We start from the raw sequence: 24,642 nt of genomic DNA, 5'->3' as shown, positions 1-24,642 counted from the left end.
GTGTGCCTTGGATCATGTGCCGTTCCCTTTCTTCTCCAAACATTTTTCTTCCCATCATTCTGGTACAGGTTGATCTTGGTCTCATCTGTCCATAGAATATTTTTCCAGAACGGAGCTGGCTTCATGAGGTGTTTTTCAGCAAATTTAACTCTGGCCTGTCTATTTTTGGAATTGATGAATGGTTTGCATCTAGATGTGAACCCTTTCTATTTACTTTCATGGAGTCTTCTCTTTACTGTTGACTTAGAGACAGATACACCTACTTCACTGAGAGTGTTCTGGACTTCAGTTGATGTTGTGAACGGGTTCTTCTTCACCAAACAAAGTATGCGGCGATCATCCACCACTGTTGTCATCCGTGGACGCCCAGGCCTTTTTGAGTTCCCAAGCTCACCAGTCAATGCCTTTTTTCTCAGAATGTACCTGACTGTTGATTTTGCTACTCCAAGCATGTCTGCTATCTCTCTGATGGATTTTTTCTTTTTTTTCAGCCTCAGGATGTTCTGCTTCACCTCAATTGAGAGTTCCTTAGACCGCATGTTGTCTGGTCACAGCAACAGCTTCCAAATGCAAAACCACACACCTGTAATCAACCCCAGACCTTTTAACTACTTCATTGATTACAGGTTAACGAGGGAGACGCCTTCAGAGTTAATTGCAGCCCTTAGAGTCCCTTGTTCAATTACTTTTGGTCCCTTGAAAAAGAGGAGGCTATGCATTACAGAGCTATGATTCCTAAACCCTTTCTCCGATTTGGATGTGAAAACGCTCATATTGCAGCTGGGAGTGTGCACTTTCAGCCCATACTGTATATATATATAATTGTATTTCTGAACATGTTTTTGTAAACAGCTAAAATAACAAAACTTGTGTCACTGTCCAAATATTTCTGGACCCAACTGTGTATGTGTATATATATTTATATATATTATATATATATATATACACACACACACACACACACACACACACACACACATCGGGTATTCTAGAATTTACGTATTGTGTAGTTCATGTATGATTTTTGTTATATATATATATATATATATATATATATGTTGTTGTGTGTAGTTACCAAGTGTTTGTGTAGGGCGCTGTACATGTTCTGGTTGTCGTCTGGGCGTGGCGGGGGGTGAGAGCGGTGTTGTATGTGTGTTGCGTTGTTTGTGGAGCGCTGTGTGTCTGTAGCGTTGTGCGGTTTGTGTGTGTGGGGTGTGCTTTGGGGGGAGGTATGTTTTGTGCAATGTGTGTGTTGTGCGGTATATGCGTATATTTGTGTGTGCCGCGGTGTTTGTGTGTTGGGTGTTGTGTGTGTGCAGCGTTGTCTGTGTGTGTGGGGGTGTGTGTGCAGCGTTGTCTGTGTGTGTGGGTGTCTGTGTAGGGCAGTTGGTTGTGGTTCCCAGTGTGTGTGTGTGTGTGTGTGTGTGGTGTGTTGTGCAGTGCGCGCGCGCGCGCGTGTGTGTGTGTGTGTGTGTGTGTGTGTGTGTGTGTGTGTGTGTGTGTGTGTGTGTGTGTGTGTGTGTGTGTGTGTGTGTGTGTGTGTGTGTGTGTGTGTGTGTGTGTGTGTGTGTTGGGGGAGGTGTGCACTTCCCATCGTGCTCCATCCGCCATGCTGCGCACTCCCAAACGTGCTCCATCCGCCATGCTGCGCACTCCCAAACGTGCTCCATCCGCCATGCTGCGCACTCCCAAACGTGCTCCATCCGCCATGCTGCGCACTCCCAAACGTGCTCCATCCGCCATGCTGCGCACCCCCAAACGTGCTCCATCCGCCATGCTGCGCACCCCCAAACGTGCTCCATCCGCCATGCTGCGCACCCCCAAACGTGCTCCATCCGCCATGCTGCGCACCCCCAAACGTGCTCCATCCGCCATGCTGCGCACCCCCAAACGTGCTCCATCCGCCATGCTGCGCACCCCCAAACGTGCTCCATCCGCCATGCTGCGCACTCCCAAACGTGCTCCATCCGCCATGCTGCGCACCCCCCATCGTGCTCCATCCCCCATGCTGCACCAGCATCAGCCTTTTCTGTCCCCAGCATCAGCCTTTTCTGTCCCCAGCATCAGCCTTTTCTGTCCCCAGCATCAGCCTTTTCTGTCCCCAGCATCAGCCTTTTCTCCTCCCAGCATCAGCCTTTTCTCCTCCCAGCATCAGCCTTTTCTCCTCCCAGCATCAGCCTTTTCTCCTCCCAGCATCAGCCTTTTCTCCTCCCAGCATCAGCCTTTTCTCCTCCCAGCATCAGCCTTTTCTCCTCCCAGCATCAGCCTTTTCTCCTCCCAGCATCAGCCTTTTCTCCTCCCAGCATCAGCCTTTTCTCCTCCCAGCATCAGCCTTTTCTCCTCCCAGCCTCAGCCTTTTCTCCTCCCAGCCTCAGCCTTTTCTCCTCCCAGCCTCAGCCTCTCTCCTCCCAGCCTCAGCCTCTCTCCTCCCAGCCTCAGCCTCTCTCCTCCCAGCCTCAGCCTCTCTCCTCCCAGCCTCAGCCTCTCTCCTCCCAGCCTCAGCCTCTCTCCTCCCAGCCTCAGCCTCTCTCCTCCCAGCCTCAGCCTCTCTCCTCCCAGCATCAGCCTCTCTCCTCCCAGCCTACCCCAGCCTCAGCCTCCCCCAGCATCAGCCTCTCTCCTCCCAGCTTCAGCCTTTTCGGTCCCCAGCATCAGCCTCTCTCCTCCCAGCCTACTCCAGCCTCAGCCTCCCCCAGCATCAGCCTCTCTTCTCTCAGCCTCCTCATCCTAGCCTTCCCCAGGATCAGCCTCTCTCCTCCCAGCCTCCTCCAGCACGCCGTGCTCCTCTGCCGACACTCACAGATCCGATCGCATACACTCACACACACCCACCTGATCGCATACACTCACACACATCCCATCGCATACACTCACACACACACTGACGATATTGCACATACGCGCTCATACTCACAACATCCGGAGATACCACATGCTTCTGGCCATGTGATCCTCCGGCAGGTCCTGGAAGCTCACAGCACAGTATCGCCGCCGAGAAGCAAGCGATATCCCAGGATGTTGTGAGTGTGTGGATGCGATGTGATGTGTGTGTGAGGTGTGTGTGATCTGATGTGTGTGTGAGGTGTGTGTGATCTGATGTGTGTGTGAGGTGTGTGTGATCTGATGTGTGTGTATGTTCCGCCGCTGCAGGACCTTGATGCGCTGGTAACTATGCTACCATGGTTACCAGCGTATCTCATCCCCCGCTCGCACGGGAGCCCACACCAGCATACGCCGGCCAGCCCCAGCAATGCAAGGGTATGTGTCGGCTGGTTTGGCGGCGTACGCTGATGTGGGCTCCCAGGGGTATAGTACTCACCTGGTAGTCGTGGCTCCGTGACCGTGTCGGTTCGGGGAATGCGTGGGGGGGCGGGGACAGTGCTAGCGTGCATTGCGTGAGGGGGGCGGGGCGTGGCCGAGTTGCCAATGCCTGCAGGGTGCCGGGGCGAGAGGCCAATCTGTGGGGGGGCGGAGCCATGGCGAGCCCAGCAGCCAATCAGCTTTGTGTCACCGTAAGGACACAATTTTGGAGCAAGACAGACAGAGAATAAGGCAAATTATATACATATATATATATACATATACATATACATACATATACATATATATATATATATATATATATATATATATATATATATATATATATATATATATATATATATATATATATATATATATATATATATATATACACACACACACACACACACATATATATATATACACACACACACACACACACAGTGGAGCCTCGCTTAACGAGTAACCCAGTTAACGAGAATTTCGCTTAACAAGCAAAGCTTTCTGTAAATTTGTAATTCTGTTTACGAGAAATCTGTGTTGTACGAGCAAAATTCTCACCGCACACACTTCCGGTTACGTACATCCACCGCAGTCCACACAAACATGCACGCACACACATACAGTATTATGCTCGCCTTACCTTCCGTTCCATCGCCGGCCTCATGGTTCTTGTAGTTCGCCGGTGCATCGCGACGAGGGAGGAATCCTCGCAGCGAACTACAGGACTCAGGAGGCCGGCGATGGAACGGAAGGTAAGGTGAGCATAATGTGTGTCCTGGGTCCTGTAGTTCGCCGCTCCAGGTTGTGCATCGGCAGGCGGTGCGACGAGGCAGAAGGTTCTGCTGTCAGACACTACTCAAAGGCAGCGCGCTGGCCAATCAGAGGTAAGCAACTCCTGCCTTTGACGTCAGCACTCTGGGTGCGGAAGTTCCTTCCTCGTCGTCATGGTTACCCGATACACAGCCCGAACAGCAAGTCACAGGAGACCGGCGATGGAACGGAAGGCAAGGTGAGCATAATATGTGCGTGTGTGCTTGTGTGTTTGTACGTGTTTGTTTGTGGAATGACACAATAGGGGACCAGGATGGGACATATAACAAGTTGTGGAACGAATTGTCTGCATTGCAATGATTTCCTATGGGAAATCTTGTTTTGCTGAACGAGTAACTTGGTTAACAAGCACAGTTCCAGAACGGATTTATAATATATATACATATATACACACACACACACACACACAGCTGCCCAAAAGGCACCCCTGCAATTCTGTCAGCTAATACTCAGTTTCTTCTTGAAAATGATTGCAATCACAAATTCTTTGGTATTATCTTCATTTATTTTGCTTGCAATGAAAAAACACAAAAGAGAATGAAACAAAGATCAAATCATTGATCATTTCACACAAAACTCCAAAAATGGGCCAGACAAAAGTATTGGCACCCTTAGCCTAATACTTGGTTGCACAACCTTTAGCCAAAATAACTGCGAACAACCTCTTCCAGTAACCATCAATGAGTTTCTTACAATGCTCTGCTGGAATTTTAGACCATTCTTCTTTGGCAAACTGCTCCAGGTCCCTGAGATTTGAAGGGTGCCTCCTCCAAACTGCCATTTTTAAATCTCTCCACAGGTGTTCTATGGGATTCAGGTCTGGACTCATTGCTGGCCACTTTAGTAGTCTCCAGTGCTTTCTATTAAACCATTTTCTAGTGCTTTTTGAAGTGTGTTTTGGGTCCTTGTCCTGCTGGAAGACCCATGACCTCTGATGGAGACCCAGCTTTCGCACACTGGGCCCTACATTATGCTGCAAAATTTGTTGGTAGTCTTCAGACTTCATAATGCCATGCACACGGTCAAGCAATCCAGTGCCAGAGGCAGCAAAGCAACCCAAAAACATCAGGGAACCTCCATGTTTGACTGTAGGGACAGTATTTTCTTTGAATGCCTCTTTTTTTTTCCTGTAAACTTTATGTTGATGGCTTTTCCCAAAAAGCTCTACTTTTGTCTCATCTGACCAGAGAACATTCTTCCAAAATGTTTTAGCCTCTCAGGTAAGTTTTGGCAAACTCCAGCCTGGCTTTTTTATGTCTCGGGGTAAGAAGTGGGGTCTTCCTGGGTATCCTACCATACAGTCCCTTTTTCATTCACACGCCGACGGATAGTACGGGTTGACACTGTTGTACCCTTGGACTGCAGGGCAGCTTGAACTTGTTTGGATGTTAGTCGAGGATCTTTATCCACCATCCGGACAATCTTGCGATGAAATCTCTCGGCAATTTTTCTTTTCCTTCCACATCTAGGGAGGTTAGCCACAGTGCCATGGGCTTTAAACTTCTTGATGACACTGCGCACTGTAGACACAGGAACTTTCAGGTCTTTGGAGATGGACTTGTAGCCTTGAGATTGCTCATGCTTCCTCACAATTTGGATTCTCAAGCCCTCAGACAGTTCTTTGGTCTTCTTTCTTTTCTTCATGCTCAATGTGGTACACACAAGGACAGGACAGAGGTTGAGTCAACTTGCAGCCAGTTGACATGGATTAAATTGTGATTTAGTTATTGCCAACACCTGTTAGGTGCCACAGGTAAGTTACAGGTGCTGTTAATTACACAAATTAGAGAAGCATCACATGATTTTTTTTTAAACAGTGCCAATACTTTTGTCCACCCCCTTTTTAGGTTTGGTGTAGAATTATATTTAATTTGGCTTTATGACTTTTTTTTTTTTTCATTGAAGACAAATTAAATGAAGATAATAATACCAAAGAATTTGCGATTTCAATAATTTTCAAGAAGAAACTGAGTATTATCTGACAGAATTGCAGGGGTGCCAATAGTTTTGGCCAGCACTGTACACACACACACACATAGAAGACATCAGAGCAGCTAAACTCTCCAAATATGAGGTTAGAGAAAAGAAGCTAAAGCGTTAACCATACAGAGAAAACTTCTATATACTGGACTATTGATTTATGCACAGTTTATTGAACGTTTAGGTCTTGCGTTCAGAGGTTCTTACCTTAATCCTACTTTCCTGTTCACTCTAGACTAGTCTCCACAAGTTCTGAGATTTTTCTTTGTTTTTACCCTTATAAGTAGGGAAGCTCCTCCTCTACAGTAGCTATAGGCATAGAAGTGGTGTCTAGGTATAGTAAAGTAGCCATGCGCTACGCAATGCGTAGCGCATGGCTACTTTACTATACCTAGACACCACTTCTATGCCTATAGCTGCCGCTGTTCTCAAGTTAATGGTGGACAGGATATAGGTGGACACACTGTATACACAAGTTGTTAGACTGCTGTAAAAGGGACAGTAAAAGGTGGTGGCTTTAGTTTATAAGTCACCAACCCCCTCTGGTCATCGGATGGGAACATGCTGTATATTTTGGGATTATAGTATTTTTTGGGGGATGTGCACTGGCAAGTCTTCCTCCACCTACCATGTTTCATGTGGAGGATGATGCGTCCTATGCCAGCCACACGGCACCCCCGATCTCGCTCCTGTGGAGGCATACTTCACTGTGCCTGGCCGAGTGCAGAGCAAAGCCCTGTAATGGCATGCACTGAGAGAAGCCAAAGAACGCTTACGACCCTGAAATTAAGGCACATACAGAGGCTTTAAGTACTTTGGTCTTCCCTTCACAGGGCAGAGCGACATACACCTACACAGGAGCACAATTGGGGGTGCTGTGTGGATGATAAAGGACACTTCATCCACATGAAGGACAGGAGGAGAACAGCGATTGCAGGGATATGGAAACCGAGTAAGACCAAAAATACCCAGCAGGCCAGACTGCACCATATGAGGGTTGTTGGTGGAGATTATAAAAGATGGTTTTTGGGATCTGTAGAGGGGGTTTGGGACTTATATACAAGTTACTACACTGCTGTTAAAGAGGCATTAAAAGGTGGTGGCTTTAGTTTAGATTTTATAAACCTAGTGACAAATTCCTTTTAAAGAAAAAAATAAAATTCTTCATTTTAAGAAAAAAAAGTATTGAGACATACTGTAAATAGCAAGGAATTTTAATAAAGTCATGGTAAATACTTATTTATCAAACATGCTTAGAATCAACAGTACACGCACCGTACTAGACGTATTCGCTGTGCTTGCAGCAGGGGCACTATGCTCTGCATGACCTTGCCCTCCCCCATAGAGCGGGAGCCCATGGTCTGTGGAAGAAGCAGCATAATCCTGTGCATGCTGACTCCCATATTCTGTGGACAAACCATTCTGCGGTGGTGGCGGGAAAGGGATGGCAGCAAAAGGTTGAACCATGGTCTCAGGAGTGGCTGTTGGCTCCTGGTTACCCTGTGAAGAACACATCACAAAATTAAAATGGTACAAAAAAAAAAAACAAAAACATACATAACAGTTAACCAGAGTTTAAAATACTAAAGCCTGTAATTTACTATTGCTAGTCTGAATGAAGCAGCACTGGTAACGTTCACTGATCTGCTTTATAAATCAACAAAAGTTACACTAAACACACAAATGAATATAATGCTGCTGGGGGAGAGTCTGTCCAGGGTATTGTGCATAGTACAACAAAACAAGGCTAGAAAAGGCAAAGTGTCTCAACATTAAGCTCATGCAATCAAATCAGGCCAGTGTGCATGGTAACAAGTTAACATTAACCCCTTCACGACCGGCCGATTTTTCGCTTTCCGTTTTTTTTTTTCGCCATTCTTTTTCTGAGAGACGTAACTTTTTTATTTTTCAGTCAGTATGGTCATGTGAGGGCTCATTTTTTGCGGAACGAGCTGTACTTTTAAATGAAACCATAAGTTTTTTCCATATAGTGTACTGGAAAACGGCAAAAAAAATCCAAATGCAGAAAAATTGCAAAAAAAGTGCGATAGCACTATTGTTTTTGAGATATTTTATTCACTGTGTTCACTATATGGTAAAACTGATGTGTGGGTGTGATGCCTCAGGTCAGTGCGAGTTCGTAGACACCAAACATGTATAGGTTTACTTTTATATAAAGGAGTTAAAAAAAAAAAAAAAATCGGAAGTTTGACCGAAAAAAGTGGAGCACGTTTTACGCCATATTCCGTGACCCGTAGCGTTTTCATTTTTCGGGATCAATGGCTCAGTGACTGCTTATTTTTTGCGTCTCGAGCTGACGTTTTTAACAGTACCATTTTTGTGCAGATGCTATGTTTTGATCGCCTCTTATAGCATTTTGCGCAAAAGTTGTGGCGACAAAAAAACGTTTTGGCGTTTGGAATTTTGTTGCCGCTAAGCCGTATACTGATCAGATTGATTGATTTTATATTTTGATAGATCGGGAGTTTCTGAACGCGGCGATACCAAATGTGTGTATATTTTTTATTTTTTTAACCCTTTAATTTTCAATGGGGCGAATGGGGGGTGATTTTTTTTGTTTTTTTTTTAATTTTTTTAAAAAAATTTCTTGTTCACACTATTGTTGTTCAAAATGCTGCCTTTTTGTGGCAGAACTTTGGTCAAAAACTCAGCTTTGCAGTGCAAAACCCAAATGGCAAAAACAATTGACATGTTGCTTCTTTGAAAAGCTGAGTTTTTGACCAAAGTTCTGCCTCAAAAAGGCAGCATTTTGAACAACATAGTGTGAACAAGAAACCCAAATTCCCATAGACTTTGCTTGAATAGAACACATCCATTTTGGCATTAAACAGCGCAGAAGAAAAAGCAGGTAAAAAGCAGGTAAAAAGCAGGTAAAAAGCAACGTGCGCACATACCCTTAGGCAGGGGTTCGAGATATCCACCCACAGCTGCTTGTGTTTCTGGGTGTACTAGGGACCTGACAGGTTTCCTTAAGGCCTTGTGCGCACGCAGCTTTTTTTTGGTGCAGTTTTGAGAGCAGCTTGTGGTCCTAAACTTCATGTATGACTTTCCCCAGCAAAGTCTATGAGAAATCCAAAAGGCTGTGTGCATGTTTGTTTGTTTTTTTTTTTGCCTGCAGTTTTGGTTGCAGAAAAATGAAGCAGCATGTCACTTTTCTGTGTTTTTCCCTGCATTTTGTCATTGACAATGTAAAAAAAAAAAACAAAAAAAAAACCACAAAAAGCAGCAAAAATACACGTTTTTGATGCGTTTATTCGGCCAGGTGCGTTTTTCGCTAGAAAAACAAAACTGCAGTGTGCGTACATAGCCTAAAGGTGAAAAGGTCAAAACTGAAATTGTACTATGTCAAAGAAATTAACAGCCATATAAATAACCAAACATGCCTGTACTTAAAGGGAATCTGTCACCAGGGTCTGATTCCAGTGATTTGTCACTGAGGTGTTTGCTGTCATTTTGATAAAATCAATGTTTTCTCTGCTGCAGTTATACATAGCTCATGAATATGCTGGACTACCTGCAGCACACCAAGTAGTCCTCTAATGATAATCTACTGCTGATTAAACTGATTTTATCAAAACTACACTAAACAGCCCAGTAAGTGACACATTGCTGTAATCAGGATTTCTGCCCCTAGATTATGCTGCTCTCAGATTAGGTGGTAGAAATCTGGTGACTGATTCCCTATTATAAAAAGCGTCATTTTAACAGTCAGAATAAGATGCTACAAACTAGTCATAGTACAAATGCATGGATCAAGGAAATAAAAAAAAAAAAAAAAACATGGATTAACTAAAGGACAACTAGTTTATATAAGCGTACACATTGAATTTAAATTTTAAAAATCGACATTAATTCCATGGTTCTGGACAAGTTCATAAACAAACATGACTGGTATAGAAGGCGAGAGGACCTTACAATCTATAGGGCAAAGGAAGGGAGAGAAATGTATAAACACCAGTCTGAAAGAAGCATCTTGCGAATTATGCCATTGTACTCCGTAGTGCTCGGAGGGTTCTGTTATTATAGCAACCTGCCATATGAACAAGCAGAGCAGCATTAGGGCTCAACATGTAACCAATAGCACAAAACAGGACACAACCAATGGGGCAAGCGGTGTCAGATTGTCGTAGTAACCAGCCACCTATAAAACCCGCAGTGTCAAAAAGATAAAGTAATCAGCGGCACTGCAGTAATACCAGAGACAGCAGGAGTTTGCTCTATCCCCCCTCAAGGGCCACAGACTGAGTGTACAGAAGCTACACGCCTGAAATGTGAGAAGGATGGCTACGACGCATCCATGTTATATGAGCAGGGTGCAAAATCACAATGAATGTACAGTTAATTTGTTTTGGCCAAACCTTTCATAGTAGCACCACATGAGTGACTCCATGCCCTAACTTCAGAGAGGCTAAATAGTGGCTAGTGAGGAGAGTGTGTGCTTGCCACTGTTCATTACTCGATTGAGCATTGGTTGATCATGCGCGACTACAGTACCGAATATAATGGAGGTCAATGAGAAAAGAGCATTGTTAAACTAGGACACAATGCTCGATGGAGTAATGAGCAGAGGCGAGCACACTCGCTCGTCACTAATCATTGCTCCACAACTGACTGTCAAACAACAAGACCAGGAATACACTTTATTTACATGAAGATAGAGAAATGAATGCTGCAAAGGAGAGTTCATACAAACCATATTAACAGTAAGGGGCCCTTTGCACAGTACGACATCACAAGCCGATGCTGCGATGCCGAGCGCGATAGTCCCCGCCCCCGTCGCAACTGTGATATCATGGTGATAGCTGCCGTAGCGAACATTGTCGCTACGGCAGCTTCACATGCACTCCCCTGGCCTGCGACGTCGCTCTGGCCGGCAAACCGCCTCCTTAAGGGGGCGGGTCGTGCGGCGTCATAGCGACATCACACGGCAGGCGGCCAATAGAAGCGGAGGGGCGGAGATGAGCGGGACATCCGCCCACCTTCTTCCTTCCGCATAGCCGGCCGGGACACAGGTAGGAGATGTTCCTCGCTCCTGCGGCTTCACACACAGCGATGTGTGCTGCCGCAGAAACGAGGAACAACATCGTAACATCAGTCTTTCCCAATTCATGGAAATGACCGACGCTACACCGATACGATTACGACGGTTTTGCGTTCGTTAACCGTATCAAAAAGGATTTACACACTAAGATATTGCCTGCGACGCCGGATGTGCGTCACTTTCGATTTGACCCCTCCTACATCGCATCTGCAATATCGTAGTGTGCAAAGGGCCCCTAAGACTAAATGCTCCCAAACACATTACTAATAAAAGACAGCAGTCTTTTGTGAATCAGTGCCTCGCAACAGATGTCTGGTGAGAAAAGAATCCAAGAACAAGGTGTCAGATTTTGGACTGACAATCCAGGTGGTCTTGGCGAGATAAGCTGTCTCCAAAACTTTAGCTTTACCATTGAGAACATAGAAGAGGACAGAAGCTATCCATTTTGTATGGGGGTGGTGAAGCTTTTTCCCAGTCCACTCTGGCCCGGGCCGTCCAAAGCACGCCGCTGGTCTCGATCCAGTGCCTGCTCTCTTGTGATAGCAGTTCTTCTTGCTTTATGCGGCTGAGCGTTATGTCCCGCAATGTCCTTCACAATGCACAATGCTCCTGAGCAGGTGGACTTCCCTCTACCCTGCCAAGGGCAGAGCAATGTACGGTCGTGTGCATGCACGGGCAAACGCCAAAGAGTGTCAGCCCATGTGCACCACAATACTTTAGGGCAGAGCAAGCAGGCCCGAGAGGTGTGCCTGCGCAGGAGCGCAATGGATGACACTGTATGGATGAAGTAGGATGCATCATTCACATGAAGCAAGAAGGAAAATGGTGGGCGTGCTAACATGCTAATAGGGCAGAATGAGATGCCCTTGTGACTAGTCCCTGGCCTCATTAGCATATCAAAGGATTTTTAGAAATACTTGTAAGCTTTATGTAGGCTACTATAGCCTGGGACACTTAGGCTGGGGTCACACTTGCATATCGCTTCTGATGCAAGAGCATTGGATGAGATATGCTAATGACCTCCGTTCAGGCTCTGCTGCTAACGTGAGCCGAGTGTCATGCGAATGACCCAATCTTGCGATCGGATCACAGCTGCAGAGGAGAGGGTGGGCGCTGTGGAGGAGAGGGAGATTAACCCCTTCCTATCTCCTCCATTGTCAGCCTGTCCACATATCGCCCTGCACTTGGATGACATCTGAGTGCAGTCCGATGTTTCTCTCCCACCCACAGACTTGCATGGGTGCGAGTGACACGACTCTCGCAGACAATCGCAGCAGGCAGTGATTTTTCTTCTTTAGTCCATTTAGAGCTGAGGAACAACTTGCAGATGTGAGCTGCAGCATTGTCTAACATGGGGCCGAGCGCAATGCCAGATTTTCTCACATTGCACTCATGCGAGTCATACATCAGTGTGACTATCCTTCGGTAGGGATTACTAATATGCACCCAGAATTGCTTGTGGTTCTGGGTGCATATTGCACCTGACAAATTCCCTTTAAGTTATTCAGAGTGGCTTGGAGACACAGTACATCACAAAACTGAGTACACCCCTCATGTTTTTGCAAATTATTTTTTTTATATACATCTTTTCATGGGACAACACTGAAGATATGACCCTTTGATACACTGTAAAGTAGTCAGTGTACAGCTTGTATATCCGTGTAAATTTGGGATGTCCTTCAAATAACTGAACTCTAATGTCTAAAACACTGGCAACCTAAGTACGCCCCTAAGTGAAAATGGATGAATTGTACCCAATTAGCCATTTTCCCTCCCTAATGTCATGTGACTCATGGTCACAAGGTCTCAGGCGTGAATGGGGAGCAGGTGTGTTACATTTGGCATTCATCGCACACACTCTTATACTGACCACTGGAAATTCAACATGGCAGAATTCTCTGAGAATATGGGAAAAAAAAAAAAAAAAAGTTGTTGCTCTACATAAAGTTGGCCTAGGCTATAAGAAGATGGCTACTGTGCTGCAGCTCCCTTTCAGGGTGTTGGCAAAGATCATGCAGCAGTTTAACAAGACAGCTTCCACCATGGTCGGCCAAAGATGATGAGTGCACATGCTCAGTGTCCTATCCAAAGGTTGTCTTAGTCCAGTCAAAATAAGGTTTGACCCGGAACAAATTCCAAGAAAGCGTTTTATGATTTTTTTTTTTATTACTATTATATGTGGGGAACAACATATTAAAAGTTTTCCAAAAATTGATCACCACAAAGGTCCTAACTATGACGTCATAAGACGATGACAGCCATCGCACTAAAAATAACGAATATTTCCCTATTTCAAAGCTGTAGCTGTAGGTTATAGAAGAGTTTGCATTTTATATACTATATATTTTCATATAACAATTTTTATACAAAGTTTTATACTAAACTACATGGACAGGCGAGATCATGACGTCATCAATGACGTCATGACATACATGTACACTTCTAGAAATTATAGAATTAATACACAGTGCATTTTAAGACCTACTTCATCACTAAAACTGTCAGGTCAATAGTCACTATTTTCATCATCAGACACTGCTTCCTCACTCATATTGTCACAATGCCCTTCTTGACATGGTCCGCATACCCGTGAACAGGTAAGTCCGTGTCTTTTGCAAGTGCACCGAAGTGTACTACAACCACGAGAACAATTGCAGTGAATTATTTTCAGAAGTGTTTCTGGCGCGGGTGAAGTATCCATCATCACTGGAACTAGACTGTTCTGCAATTCCCATCCCCATTCAGTAGTGTCCATGGCCTCACCATTGTCCATCCAAAGCATCACTTGGAGGTAACTTCGTTGCAGAGGTCGGTGGCAGTCGTTCAGGTGTAACAAAGATTTTGGCTGTACCAACTTTTTTGCAGAGAGGAGAATACCTCATTGCAGACAGATTGTTCGGGGGCAAACCTGGAGACAATGCCACCATCGCTTTACACCCAGCGTCTTCAATCTCAGCTATGTTTTTCTTAGGTGTGGAAAACATTTTAGCACAGCTATTTAAGACAGAGTCTCCCTTCAAAACCTTGTGTAGACAGAGTTTTTTTCCGATTCCAAAAACCTCAGAAGTGGTATCGCAACCCGTGAATGCATGCAGGAACAGAAGACTGCTGCAGACATGGTTTCCCAGGAACTTCTTCATAACCTTAATGTCGTATACTGTTGCAGGACTCCCTTTAACAGAGTAGAAATAAAGCTTGTTGCCATCGCTGGTTGATGCGTGATGAAGTAACACCACCAAAAGATCTGTATCTTCGCCAATGAGACTAGTACTTTTGTTGGATGACATTGACACTGCTGCCTTAATCTCCACATCTGCATCCCCCTCTGATTGTATTATGTGGCAACCTCTGTCATTCATGCGCTGTGAAACGAGATTGATAAGAGACTGTTTGTTCTCCACATTTGAAATGAAGTCCTCCTTTTTCCCGACAAATTTCGTTCCTTCAGCAATGTTCACTTTGTTACTTGTTCGATTTTTGCGCCGTCACTGATGGGTAATGTCCTTAGTGTTTGGTCCTCCAATGTAACAACCATCAAATACTATCGTAGCCTTACCATAGTGCTTTACTGTGAAAGATGCATAATCTTCAGCGATTGAACAATATGTCTTTCCTTCTGACCACTTCAGTCGATGGAGAAGAGAACCTCCATCAAGAACATAATGTTCCACTTCTGGTACATCCTTGAGTACTGCGTCATCTGAACTCTGTTCCTTTATAGCAGCCATCAGTTGTGCTTTGTTTGGTTTGCGTAAGAGATGTTTTGCCTCAAAGAGGGATGGTGGGTATGGTGAAAGTTCATAGGCCTTCACCTCATCAAGGGAAAGATCAGCAGTTGGAGACATCACAAGAAACCTTTGGAACAAAATAGCGGGGTCTATTGTTTTGTCCTTAGCAACGTCAATTGCCTCACTGGATGCCAGGGTCTTGGCTTTCATTGACCGCTTGTACTTAACTGAAAACAGTGATTGACCCTCCATTGTTGCCACTATTTCTCTGCCAATGGTGAACAGGTTATGGACATTCAAATCCTTATTTGCATTGACACCGGTGATAATGTTGCGAAGACACACTTCATAAGAGAAAGGTGAAAAGATCGAGTTTATCTGCAATTTTCTCCAGGTCCTCACGATCTCTTCTCGTCCTTGACGTTCTTGCCTCTTTGTGTTGTTCACTGGTGACAAAGCTCTGGCGAGTGAAACCCTGCATTGCATCACTGTAGGAAGAGGACACTGGCACAGACAGAGTCCACAAGGCCCTCTGATGTTCGGACATTCCACTTCCTCTGGTAAAAGAAATAGGATTGTAAAAGAAATATGATAGACATTGAAAGGCGAGTCGCCTTTAACATTTTACAGCTTTGGCGGCCATATTCTTTGACGTCACATTAGGACCCTCTGTGGTAACCCTATCTTGGTAAACTTTTAGTATGTTTTTCTCTACATGTAAGGGTACTTTCACACTTGCGTTGTTTTCTTTCCGTTACAATCCGCCCTTTTGGAAAACAGCGGAATCCGTTAACAGATTCCGCAGTTTCCCATAGACTTGTATGGGTGACGGATTGTACCAAAAGGACCTGCGTTGCTTCCGCCGGGCGATGCTCCGTTGCTTCCGCCCAGCGGGAGGAACGCAGCATGTAACGTTTTGAGCAGCGGAATCCTCTGGATTTCACTGCGCATGCTCTTTTTTTTTTTTTTTAAATCAAAACTGTATTTTGGCTCGCGGTGGCCGAACGTTCAGCTGAGCGCCCGGCCGTCGGCAAGCGACAGCGCTCAGCTGAGCGCCCGCCAGCATGCCCGACCGCCGGCAAGTCACAGCGCTCAGCTGAGCGCCCGCCCGCCGGCATGCCCGGCCGCCTGCAAGTGACAGCGCTCAGCTGAGCGCCCGGCCGCCGGCAAGTCACAGCGCTCAGCTGAGCGCCCGCCGGCATGCCCGGCCGCCGGCAAGTTACAGCGCTCAGCTGAGCGCCCCGCCCGCCGGCATGCCCGGGCGCCGGCAAGTGACAGCGCTCAGCTGAGCGCCCGCCCGCTGGCATGCCCGGCCGCCGGCAAGTGACAGCGCTCAGCTGAGCGCCCGCCCGCTGGCATGCCCGGCCGCCGGCAAGTCACTGCATATGCATATCAGAACGCAGCCAAAATGCTGCGTTCTGAGACGCATTGTTACTGCAGAATTCCTGCTGAATTCATGAGTTCTGGATGCTTGCTCTGCCATAGACAGAGTGGGAAAAACATCCAGAACGCACATTTTTGACAGTGCGGTCCCACTCGGCTCTGCAGCATCCCCATAGACTTGCAGCAGAGCCAAGTGGGACCGCACTGTCAAAAAGAGCATGGTTGGCTGCGAGACAGCAGCGCGATCAGAATGAACTCGGATGAACTTCACCCGACATTGTGATCGCGCGGCGGCTTGATTTGCGATCACAGGTGAAGGACTCACCGGTGACCGCAAATGCCCTGAGGGACTGAAGCGAGCCGCACGATCAGCGGTGCCATCACTCAGGTTACCCGCGGCCAGCTCGAGTCTTCCACCCGAGACCTGTGGCCGCTGGTAACCTGAGTGACGTCTCCGCTGACAGTGTGACTCACTTCAGTTTCTGCGTGGAGCTGACAGGAGCAATGGTGTTCTACGGTCGCTCCTGTCAGTTTCATGTAGCAGAGCTGGATGCGTTGTGGGACCTAGTGAGGATTACGCCGGACTTGGAGGCGTGTTTCGGGATTTTAATAAAGTGGTAAAAGAGGGTGTATGTTTGTCTTATTTCAAATAAAGGATTTTTTTGAGTGTATGTGTTCATTTACTTTCACTTACAGGTTAATCATTGGGGGTGTCTCAGACACCTGCAATGATTAACGTAGGACTTCGTGGCAGCTATGTTCTGCCATTAACTCCTTATTACCCTGATTGCCACCGCACCAGGGCAATTCTGGATGAGCCGGGTAGAGTCCAGGTACTGTCGCATCTAATCGATGCGGCAATTCCGGGCGGCTGCTGGCTAAATATTTTTAGGCTGGGGGGCTCCCCATCCTGAGAATACCAGCCTTCAGCCGTGTGGCTATATCTTGGCTGGTATCAAAATTTGGGGGGGGGGCGCACGCCGTTTTATTTTTTAAATTTATGTTACTGCACTACATAGACCCACCCACTGGCGGCTGCGATTGGTTCCAGTGAGACAGCTGTCACTCAGCATGGGGGGTGTCTGAATGCAACCAATCATAGGCACTGGTGGGCAGGGGAAGCAGTGAATACGAGATGGAATACTGAGCGGCCGTCATTTTCAAAAGCTGGAGAAGCGGCCGCAGTGTGATAGCTGTGCAGCGCTGCACCGGTGATCGACAGAGATAGAGACCGACCGAGTGGGTGGAAAATGCAACCAAAAACGAACAAAAGTAGTGACATGTTGCTTTTTAGAACGCAGCGTCTTGGTAGCAGCCGAAACGCTGCGTTCTAAAACACAACGTGCGGATGGAATTTGCACAATCTTCATAGATTGTGCTGGGGACGCAGGACGCAGTGTAAAAGCATGATAACACACAACGTGCGCACATAGCCTAAGGCTGGGTTCACATTTATCCTGTGCTTTACACTGAGCACTTAAATGTTTCCACTTAATTTATGGTGTATGTGTGTCCAGAAACACAATCTATGGGCATTAAGCTGGAATATTTGCAATTTTAAGTCTGCAACATTCAATTCATGTTTTGTTTTTTCCTGTAAAAAGTAACTGCATCCATAGCTCAATTAAAGGATGTCCTTTCTAAAATGGAGTCAGTTTTGGGCTTTGCCAATGAAACCCACAATTTATTCCAGAAAAATCTGCACTCCAAACATCAGCGCTCATTACTCTTCTGAGCCAGGATATGACATAACGCCAATGGGGACAGACGATGAGAGACTGTTATGGGGCCTAAGAGTCGGTGCTAGTACCAGAGCTGGCACTGGGCTCGCCGCCAGCTATTGCACGTTTAACTGGATCGGCATCATGTAGGCCAATACAGCTGAGAGCAATAATGAGAGAAGGAGCAGTCCACTGAATACCAGCCTTCAGCCGTGTGGCTTTACCTTGCCTGGTATCAAAATTGGGCGGGGGGACCGCACATAGTTTTTTTTTTTAGTTATTTTACTGCATGATATAGACCCGCCCACCAGCGGCTGTGATTGGTTGCAGCTAGACAGCTGTCACTCATGGCATGGGGCGTGTCCAATTGCAACCAATCATAGGTGCCGGTGGGCGGGGGAAGCAGTGAATACGAGATGGAATAATGAGTGGCCGGCATTTTCAAAAGCAGGAATAGCAGCCGGAGCAGTACGACAGCTGTGCAGCGTCACGCTGGTGATCGGTGAGTAAGAGAGGGAGAGACAGAGACCGACCGACCAAATGACAGAGAGACACAGACAGAGACAGACCGAGAGAGAGATCGACATAGATTTCAGTGGGTGGAAAATGCATCCAAAATGCACAAAATAAGTGAGATGTTGCTTTTTAGAACGCATCGATTTTGTAAATAATTTGGCATCCAGAACGCTGCGTTTTAAAACGCAATGTGCTCACGGAATTTGCTTAATTGTCAGACTTTGCTGGGGAAGCAAAACGTATGCGTTTACGCTGCAGTTTAAAAGGCTGCATAAACGCATGAAAAACCCTAAGAATAATTGCATAACTTACGGGATTTTTATTTCTTTTTTCCCCCCATTACCCTTTGTGAGAATGTAAATGCAGCCAATAACATTTTAGTGAGAAAAAAAAAAAAGGTAAAATTTTCACACCTTAACGCTATAAAATTCTGTAAGTCACTTGATTTCTTGTGGCTAGTACTAACTAGGTTTTTGTCATAATGTAGCAAGTACTGTGACCAGCTCCTTGTATTTTTAAAAATGCAATGGGGCCAATTCATCAAGGTGTTTACACCCTAAGGCTATGCTCATACAGGGCGCGTTTGGTGCGTTTTTTTACTGCAGCACTCCTTATCTTGTAGCAGGAAGCCTCCTTGTGGTTTTCTACATTAATAGTATTTTTGCTGCTTTTTTTGCACTTCCTCAACGACATAAACGCTGAAGAAAATTGACATGTTCATTCTTTCAAAAACACAGCATAAACAAAGGTGGTTGACAAAAACAGTCAGGGGAAAAACACAGGTGTTGTGTGCGAGCGCAAAAACCCCCCAACGTACTAAAAACACAGCAAAAACGCCCTGTATGAACATAGTCTTAGGGTATGTGCGCACGCTACAGATTAGGTGCAGAAATTTTCTGCACCCGAAAATACACCCTGTGGCAGAAAGACATGTGTTTTTGGTGCATTTTCTTGTGAAGTCAATGCCTGTACCCCCTCCCCCCCCAGCTATTATCTGCTCCTCAGCCGCTGTCACTCAAGAAGCTGCCGATTTTATAAACATTACTTTCTTGGATTTCAAAACCTACTGTATGTATCCGAGCTGCCCACTTAAGGTATGTATAGAATCAACCTAATAGTGCCAGTATAGCACTGGCTTAAGCTTATATACGAAAATCCTGGTGATTGGTTCCCTTTAACATACCATTACTGGCCAGCTAGACCAATATCGGAGTGGCGTGGGCCAGTACAGGGAGCGGTCTTGTCAAACCATCAAAAACGCCAACTTATACCACTAATGTGGTGGCACTTACTCCTGCAATGTACACCAGCACCCAGCTAATGTAAATCTCTGGCGACGGCACACGCTGGATGGTTCAGATTCTGCTGAACGAATCAGGTCAGGGTGCTGCAGCGACCATTTCATTAGGACTGGCATGTGCTACACAAGGCTTAAATGGCTCCTAATGTGTTTGACACACGTTTGTTTCAAAGTAAAAAGTTCTTATTCAAGAATGATATTAAAAGGGACCCTCTGTCAGGTGTAATATGCACCCAAACCCATGAGCAGTTCTGGTGCATATTGCTAATCCCTTCCTAACTGTCCCTCTATAGAGTAGCATAGATAAAGAGATCTTTAGAATAAGTACCGTATTTTTAAAGATCCTTTATATATAAAAAGCTAATGAGTGCGGGGACTAGTCCCAAGGGCGTTAAGTTCCTGCGCTCATGTCGCCCAAGCTGTATAGTATGGGATTTATCTAAAGGAGCTGTGATCTCAAAAAAATGCATAATAAAATCACGTTTAACCATTACGGCTGACCACCTTGTTACGACAGTGTGGGAGTCCACTTCTATTTGATTGTTTGACGCCAACTACTCGTGCTGCAGCCGTAACCTACACGCTTTCAATAGCAGCTGTGACTATTTTCACAACTACATCAAGTGAGCGCATCTGATTTTTCCTAAAAACAAACTTTAGTACCCTATTAGCATCTTTTGTCTTTTCAGTCTTCACAGTGTGGTGTGGATGGAAGCTGGATGCTTGCAATACAGTATTACCAGATTGGTTTCCTATTTAATGAGGTATGCACCACACCATAAGTGCCATCACCTCTAATTAGAATGTCAAAAAAAGGAACCTGGATATTAGTACAAATGTGAGCAAAATCTAACATTACAATTATTGTTTACATAATTGACAAAAATTGCAAACATGGATATCGCCCAACCACACCAACAATAAATCATCCACATAGCATCCAAAATACTGTATGTAATTTACAAAAGGATTTTTGTCATGAAAACTAAATCTTTCCTCCCACCATTTAGTATATAATATGGCGAGGATAGGCAGGCGTTTCGACCCCATTGGAGCACCCATCTGTGTAAAAAAAAAAAAAAAAAATTCTGCTTCAAAAAAAAAAAAAAAAAAATGTAAACTGGTAAGAATAAATAGTTTACAATCATCAGAATATTTACTACAATCATCAGAATATTTACTATAATGATTGAAATGTTGTTAAATCGCTGTGGTACGTCATTGGTCATGAAGGAGTTAAGCCGGGCGATTTTGTTTTTTCCTCTGCTTATTTCTGAAGCCATAACTTCACTTTTCTTTCGGGGTGTGTGTGTGTGTGTGTATGTATACACACACATACATACATGCATGCATATACATACACACATACATATACGCATGCATATACACATTATAACATATACGCATGCATATACACATTATAACATACACACATACATATACACATTATAACATACACACATACATATACACATTATAATATACACACATACATATACACATTATAATATACACACATACATATACACATTATAATATACACACATACATATACACACATTATAATATACACACATACATATACACACATTATAATATATAATATATATATATATATATATATATATATATATATAATATATATATATATATATATATATATATATATATATATATATATATAATATATATATATATAATATATATATATATATATATATATATATATATATATACATATATATATATACATACACACATACATACACACATATATACACATTATAATATATATATATATATACACACATAATATATATATACACACACATACATACATACACATACACACATATATACAGTGCCTACAAGTGGTCTTCAACCCCCTGCAGATTTAGCAGGTTTGATAAGATGCAAATAAGTTAAGCTGGTGTCACACATAACGACAACGACGTCGCTGCAACGTCACCATATTCTGTGACGTTGCAGCGACCTCAACAGCGACGTCGCTGTGTGTGACACATAACAACGATCAGTAGAGTGTCCAATAGAAATACATGTATATCATAATATGCTTGCTAGCACAATGCTGCATTTCTATATGCTGTGTCCCCCCCTTTTTTTGTACCATATGCTTTATGATGAAATATTCCCTGAATGTATATTGATTGTTCTTCTTTTTTTCTTTTTTTTTTGTTTCATGTTTACCTTGTCAGTCTGATAGATCCCTTGATAAAGGTCTGATGTAGACCGAAACGTTATATGGGACAGACTTCATTCTTGATTTAATAAAAAACGCATTCAGCACCACCCGACACTTTTTTGCCATTTCTTCTAAGGAGTGCCGGAGCTTGTTATATGTTTCTGACATAACAACGATCAGACCCCTGCTGCGAAATCGTTGCTCGCTCCTGAATGCTCGAAGTCATTTTTTGATCGCTGCTATCCCGCTGCGCCATGCTGATAAGCTGATAATCCTTGTGTTTGACACCGCAGCAGCGACGCTACGCTATGTTTGAAACCACACAACGACCGTCGACGTCGCTATGATCGCTGCTCCGTCGCTGCTTTTTCTAACATGTTTGACAGCTTACTAACGATCATCGATGGTCGCTGCTACGTCACAGAATATGGTGACGTTGCAGTGACGTCGTTGTAGTCGTCGTTATGTGTGACCCCAGCTTAAGAGCCTGCAAACTTCAAACAAGAGCAGGATTTATTAACAGATGCATAAATCTTGCAAACCAACAAGTTATGTTGCTCAGTTAAATTTTAATAAATTTTCAACATAAAAGTGTGGGTCAATTATTATTCAACCCCTAGGTTTAATATTTTGTGGAATAACCCTTGTTTGCAATTACAGCTAATAATCGTCTTTTATAAGACCTGATCAGGCCGGCACAGGTCTCTGGAGTTATCTTGGCCCACTCCTCCATGCAGATCTTCTCCAAGTTATCTAGGTTCTTTGGGTGTCTCATGTGGACTTTAATCTTGAGCTCCTTCCACAAGTTTTCAATTGGGTTAAGGTCAGGAGACTGACTAGGCCACTGCAACACCTTGATTTTTTCCCTCTTGAACCAGGCACCTTGAACCAGTCTGTCTCAGTCCTCCAAGTGATCATGAGCAAACTGTAGACGAGCCTTGACATGACCCTTTGAAAGTAAAGGTACCGTACGGGCTCGTCTGGAACGGAGACCATTGCGGTGGAGTACGTTACTTATGGTATTGACTGAAACCAATGTCCCCACTGCCATGAGATCTTCCCGGAGCTCCTTCCTTGTTGTCCTTGGGTTAGCCGTGACTCTTCAGACAAGCCTGGCCTCGGCACGGGTGGAAACTTTCAAAGGCTGTCCAGACCGTGGAAGGCTAACAGTAGTTCCATAAGCCTTCCACTTCCGGATGATGCTCCCAACAGTGGAGACAGGTAGGCCCAACTCCTTGGAAAGAGTTTTGCACCCCTTGCCAGCCTTGTGACCCTCCACGATCTGGTCTCCGATGGCCTTGGAATGCTCCTTTGTCTTTCCCATCTTTCCCATGTTGACCAAGTATGAGTGCTGTTCACAAGTTTGGGGAGGGTCTTAATTAGTCAGAAAAGGCTGGAAAAAGAGATAATTAATCCAAACATGTGAAGCTCATTGTTCTTTGTGCCTGAAATACTTCTTAATACTTTAGGGGAACCAAGCAGAATTCTGGTGGTTTGAGGGGTTGAATAATAAATGACCCTCTGAATAAACTTTTCACAATTTAAAAAAAAAAAAAAAAAACAACATTTTTTGCTGCAGTGCATTTCACACTTCCAGGCTGATCTACAGTCCAAATGTCACAATGCCAAGTTAATTCCGAATGTGTAAACCTGCAGGGGTTGAAAACTACTTGTAGGTACTGTGTACATATATATATATTAGTAACGTTGCGCCCTGCAACGTGGGGGTTCCACTCGCTTGCAATGGTTTGAGGTAGCTTCAGCAACACGTACACAGTCTCTTCATAGAAATTCCGGCGGCTTATTCAAAAACACTCAGCATAAACTGCCCTCAAACATAACCAATAAGTCCATAATGGAAGTTTTAGCAACTTCCACACTCTCTGGCTCCTGCCAGCGTAGAACTCTAGCCAGGGTTCCTTCCAGCACCCAGGGCCCTCTGCAGACCCCTGTCTGTCTCTTCCTGGAGAGATTCGGCCCTACAGCCCTGGCCTGGCTGCACTCACCTCAGACTCCATATCAGAGCCTTGTGTTCAGCCTCCACGCAAGCTGAAACACCCAGAGCTCCCGGTTCTGCTCTCGCTTGTTTCCAGTCCACACACGGGACGTCTGGAGCTAGTCTCTATCTAGACTGCCCTAGACACACTCCACGTAGGTTCAGAGACAGGATTGCTTTAATCCCTGGAGCCACACCCACAGGTGGTAAGGAGTGTGTAATCAGCATCACACACCCTTCCATGGCTCTGCATGTAATGCAATCCTGTGGAACCACAGGTCCCAGCCAACTTCACATTGCAGAGCACCCATGCTTCTGCAAAACATACCGGCCTTTTGTAATACAGCCGGTTGATACGACACAATATATTATATATATATATATATATATATATATATATATATATATATATATATATATATATATATATATATATATATATATCAATCATACATACATACATACATACTAGAAGGTGGCCCGATTCTACGCATCGGGTATTCTAGAATTTACGTATTGTGTAGTTCATGTATGATTTTTGATATAATATATATATATATATATATATATATATATATATATATATATATATATATATAATTATATGTTGTTGTGT

At 44.5% G+C, this 24,642-nt stretch overlaps 1 protein-coding gene across 3 annotated transcripts in view; it reads right to left on the bottom strand.

Moving 5' to 3' along the window:
* RBFOX2 (RNA binding fox-1 homolog 2) overlaps positions 1-24,642 on the bottom strand; it is an 846,394-nt gene that overhangs the window by 559,475 nt on the left and 262,277 nt on the right. For all 3 annotated transcript variants that reach the window (XM_075321972.1, XM_075321970.1, XM_075321971.1), the window contains exon 2: positions 7,393-7,617. In XM_075321972.1, coding sequence (XP_075178087.1) covers positions 7,393-7,617 — 225 coding nt within the window. The remainder of the gene's footprint in view (positions 1-7,392; positions 7,618-24,642) is intronic.

This window comes from Anomaloglossus baeobatrachus, chromosome 8, assembly GCF_048569485.1.
Source record: "Anomaloglossus baeobatrachus isolate aAnoBae1 chromosome 8, aAnoBae1.hap1, whole genome shotgun sequence".
NCBI lineage: Eukaryota > Metazoa > Chordata > Amphibia > Anura > Aromobatidae > Anomaloglossus > Anomaloglossus baeobatrachus.
The sequence above is the reverse complement of the archived record's forward strand: the minus strand, read 5'-3'. Positions and strand labels throughout refer to the sequence as shown.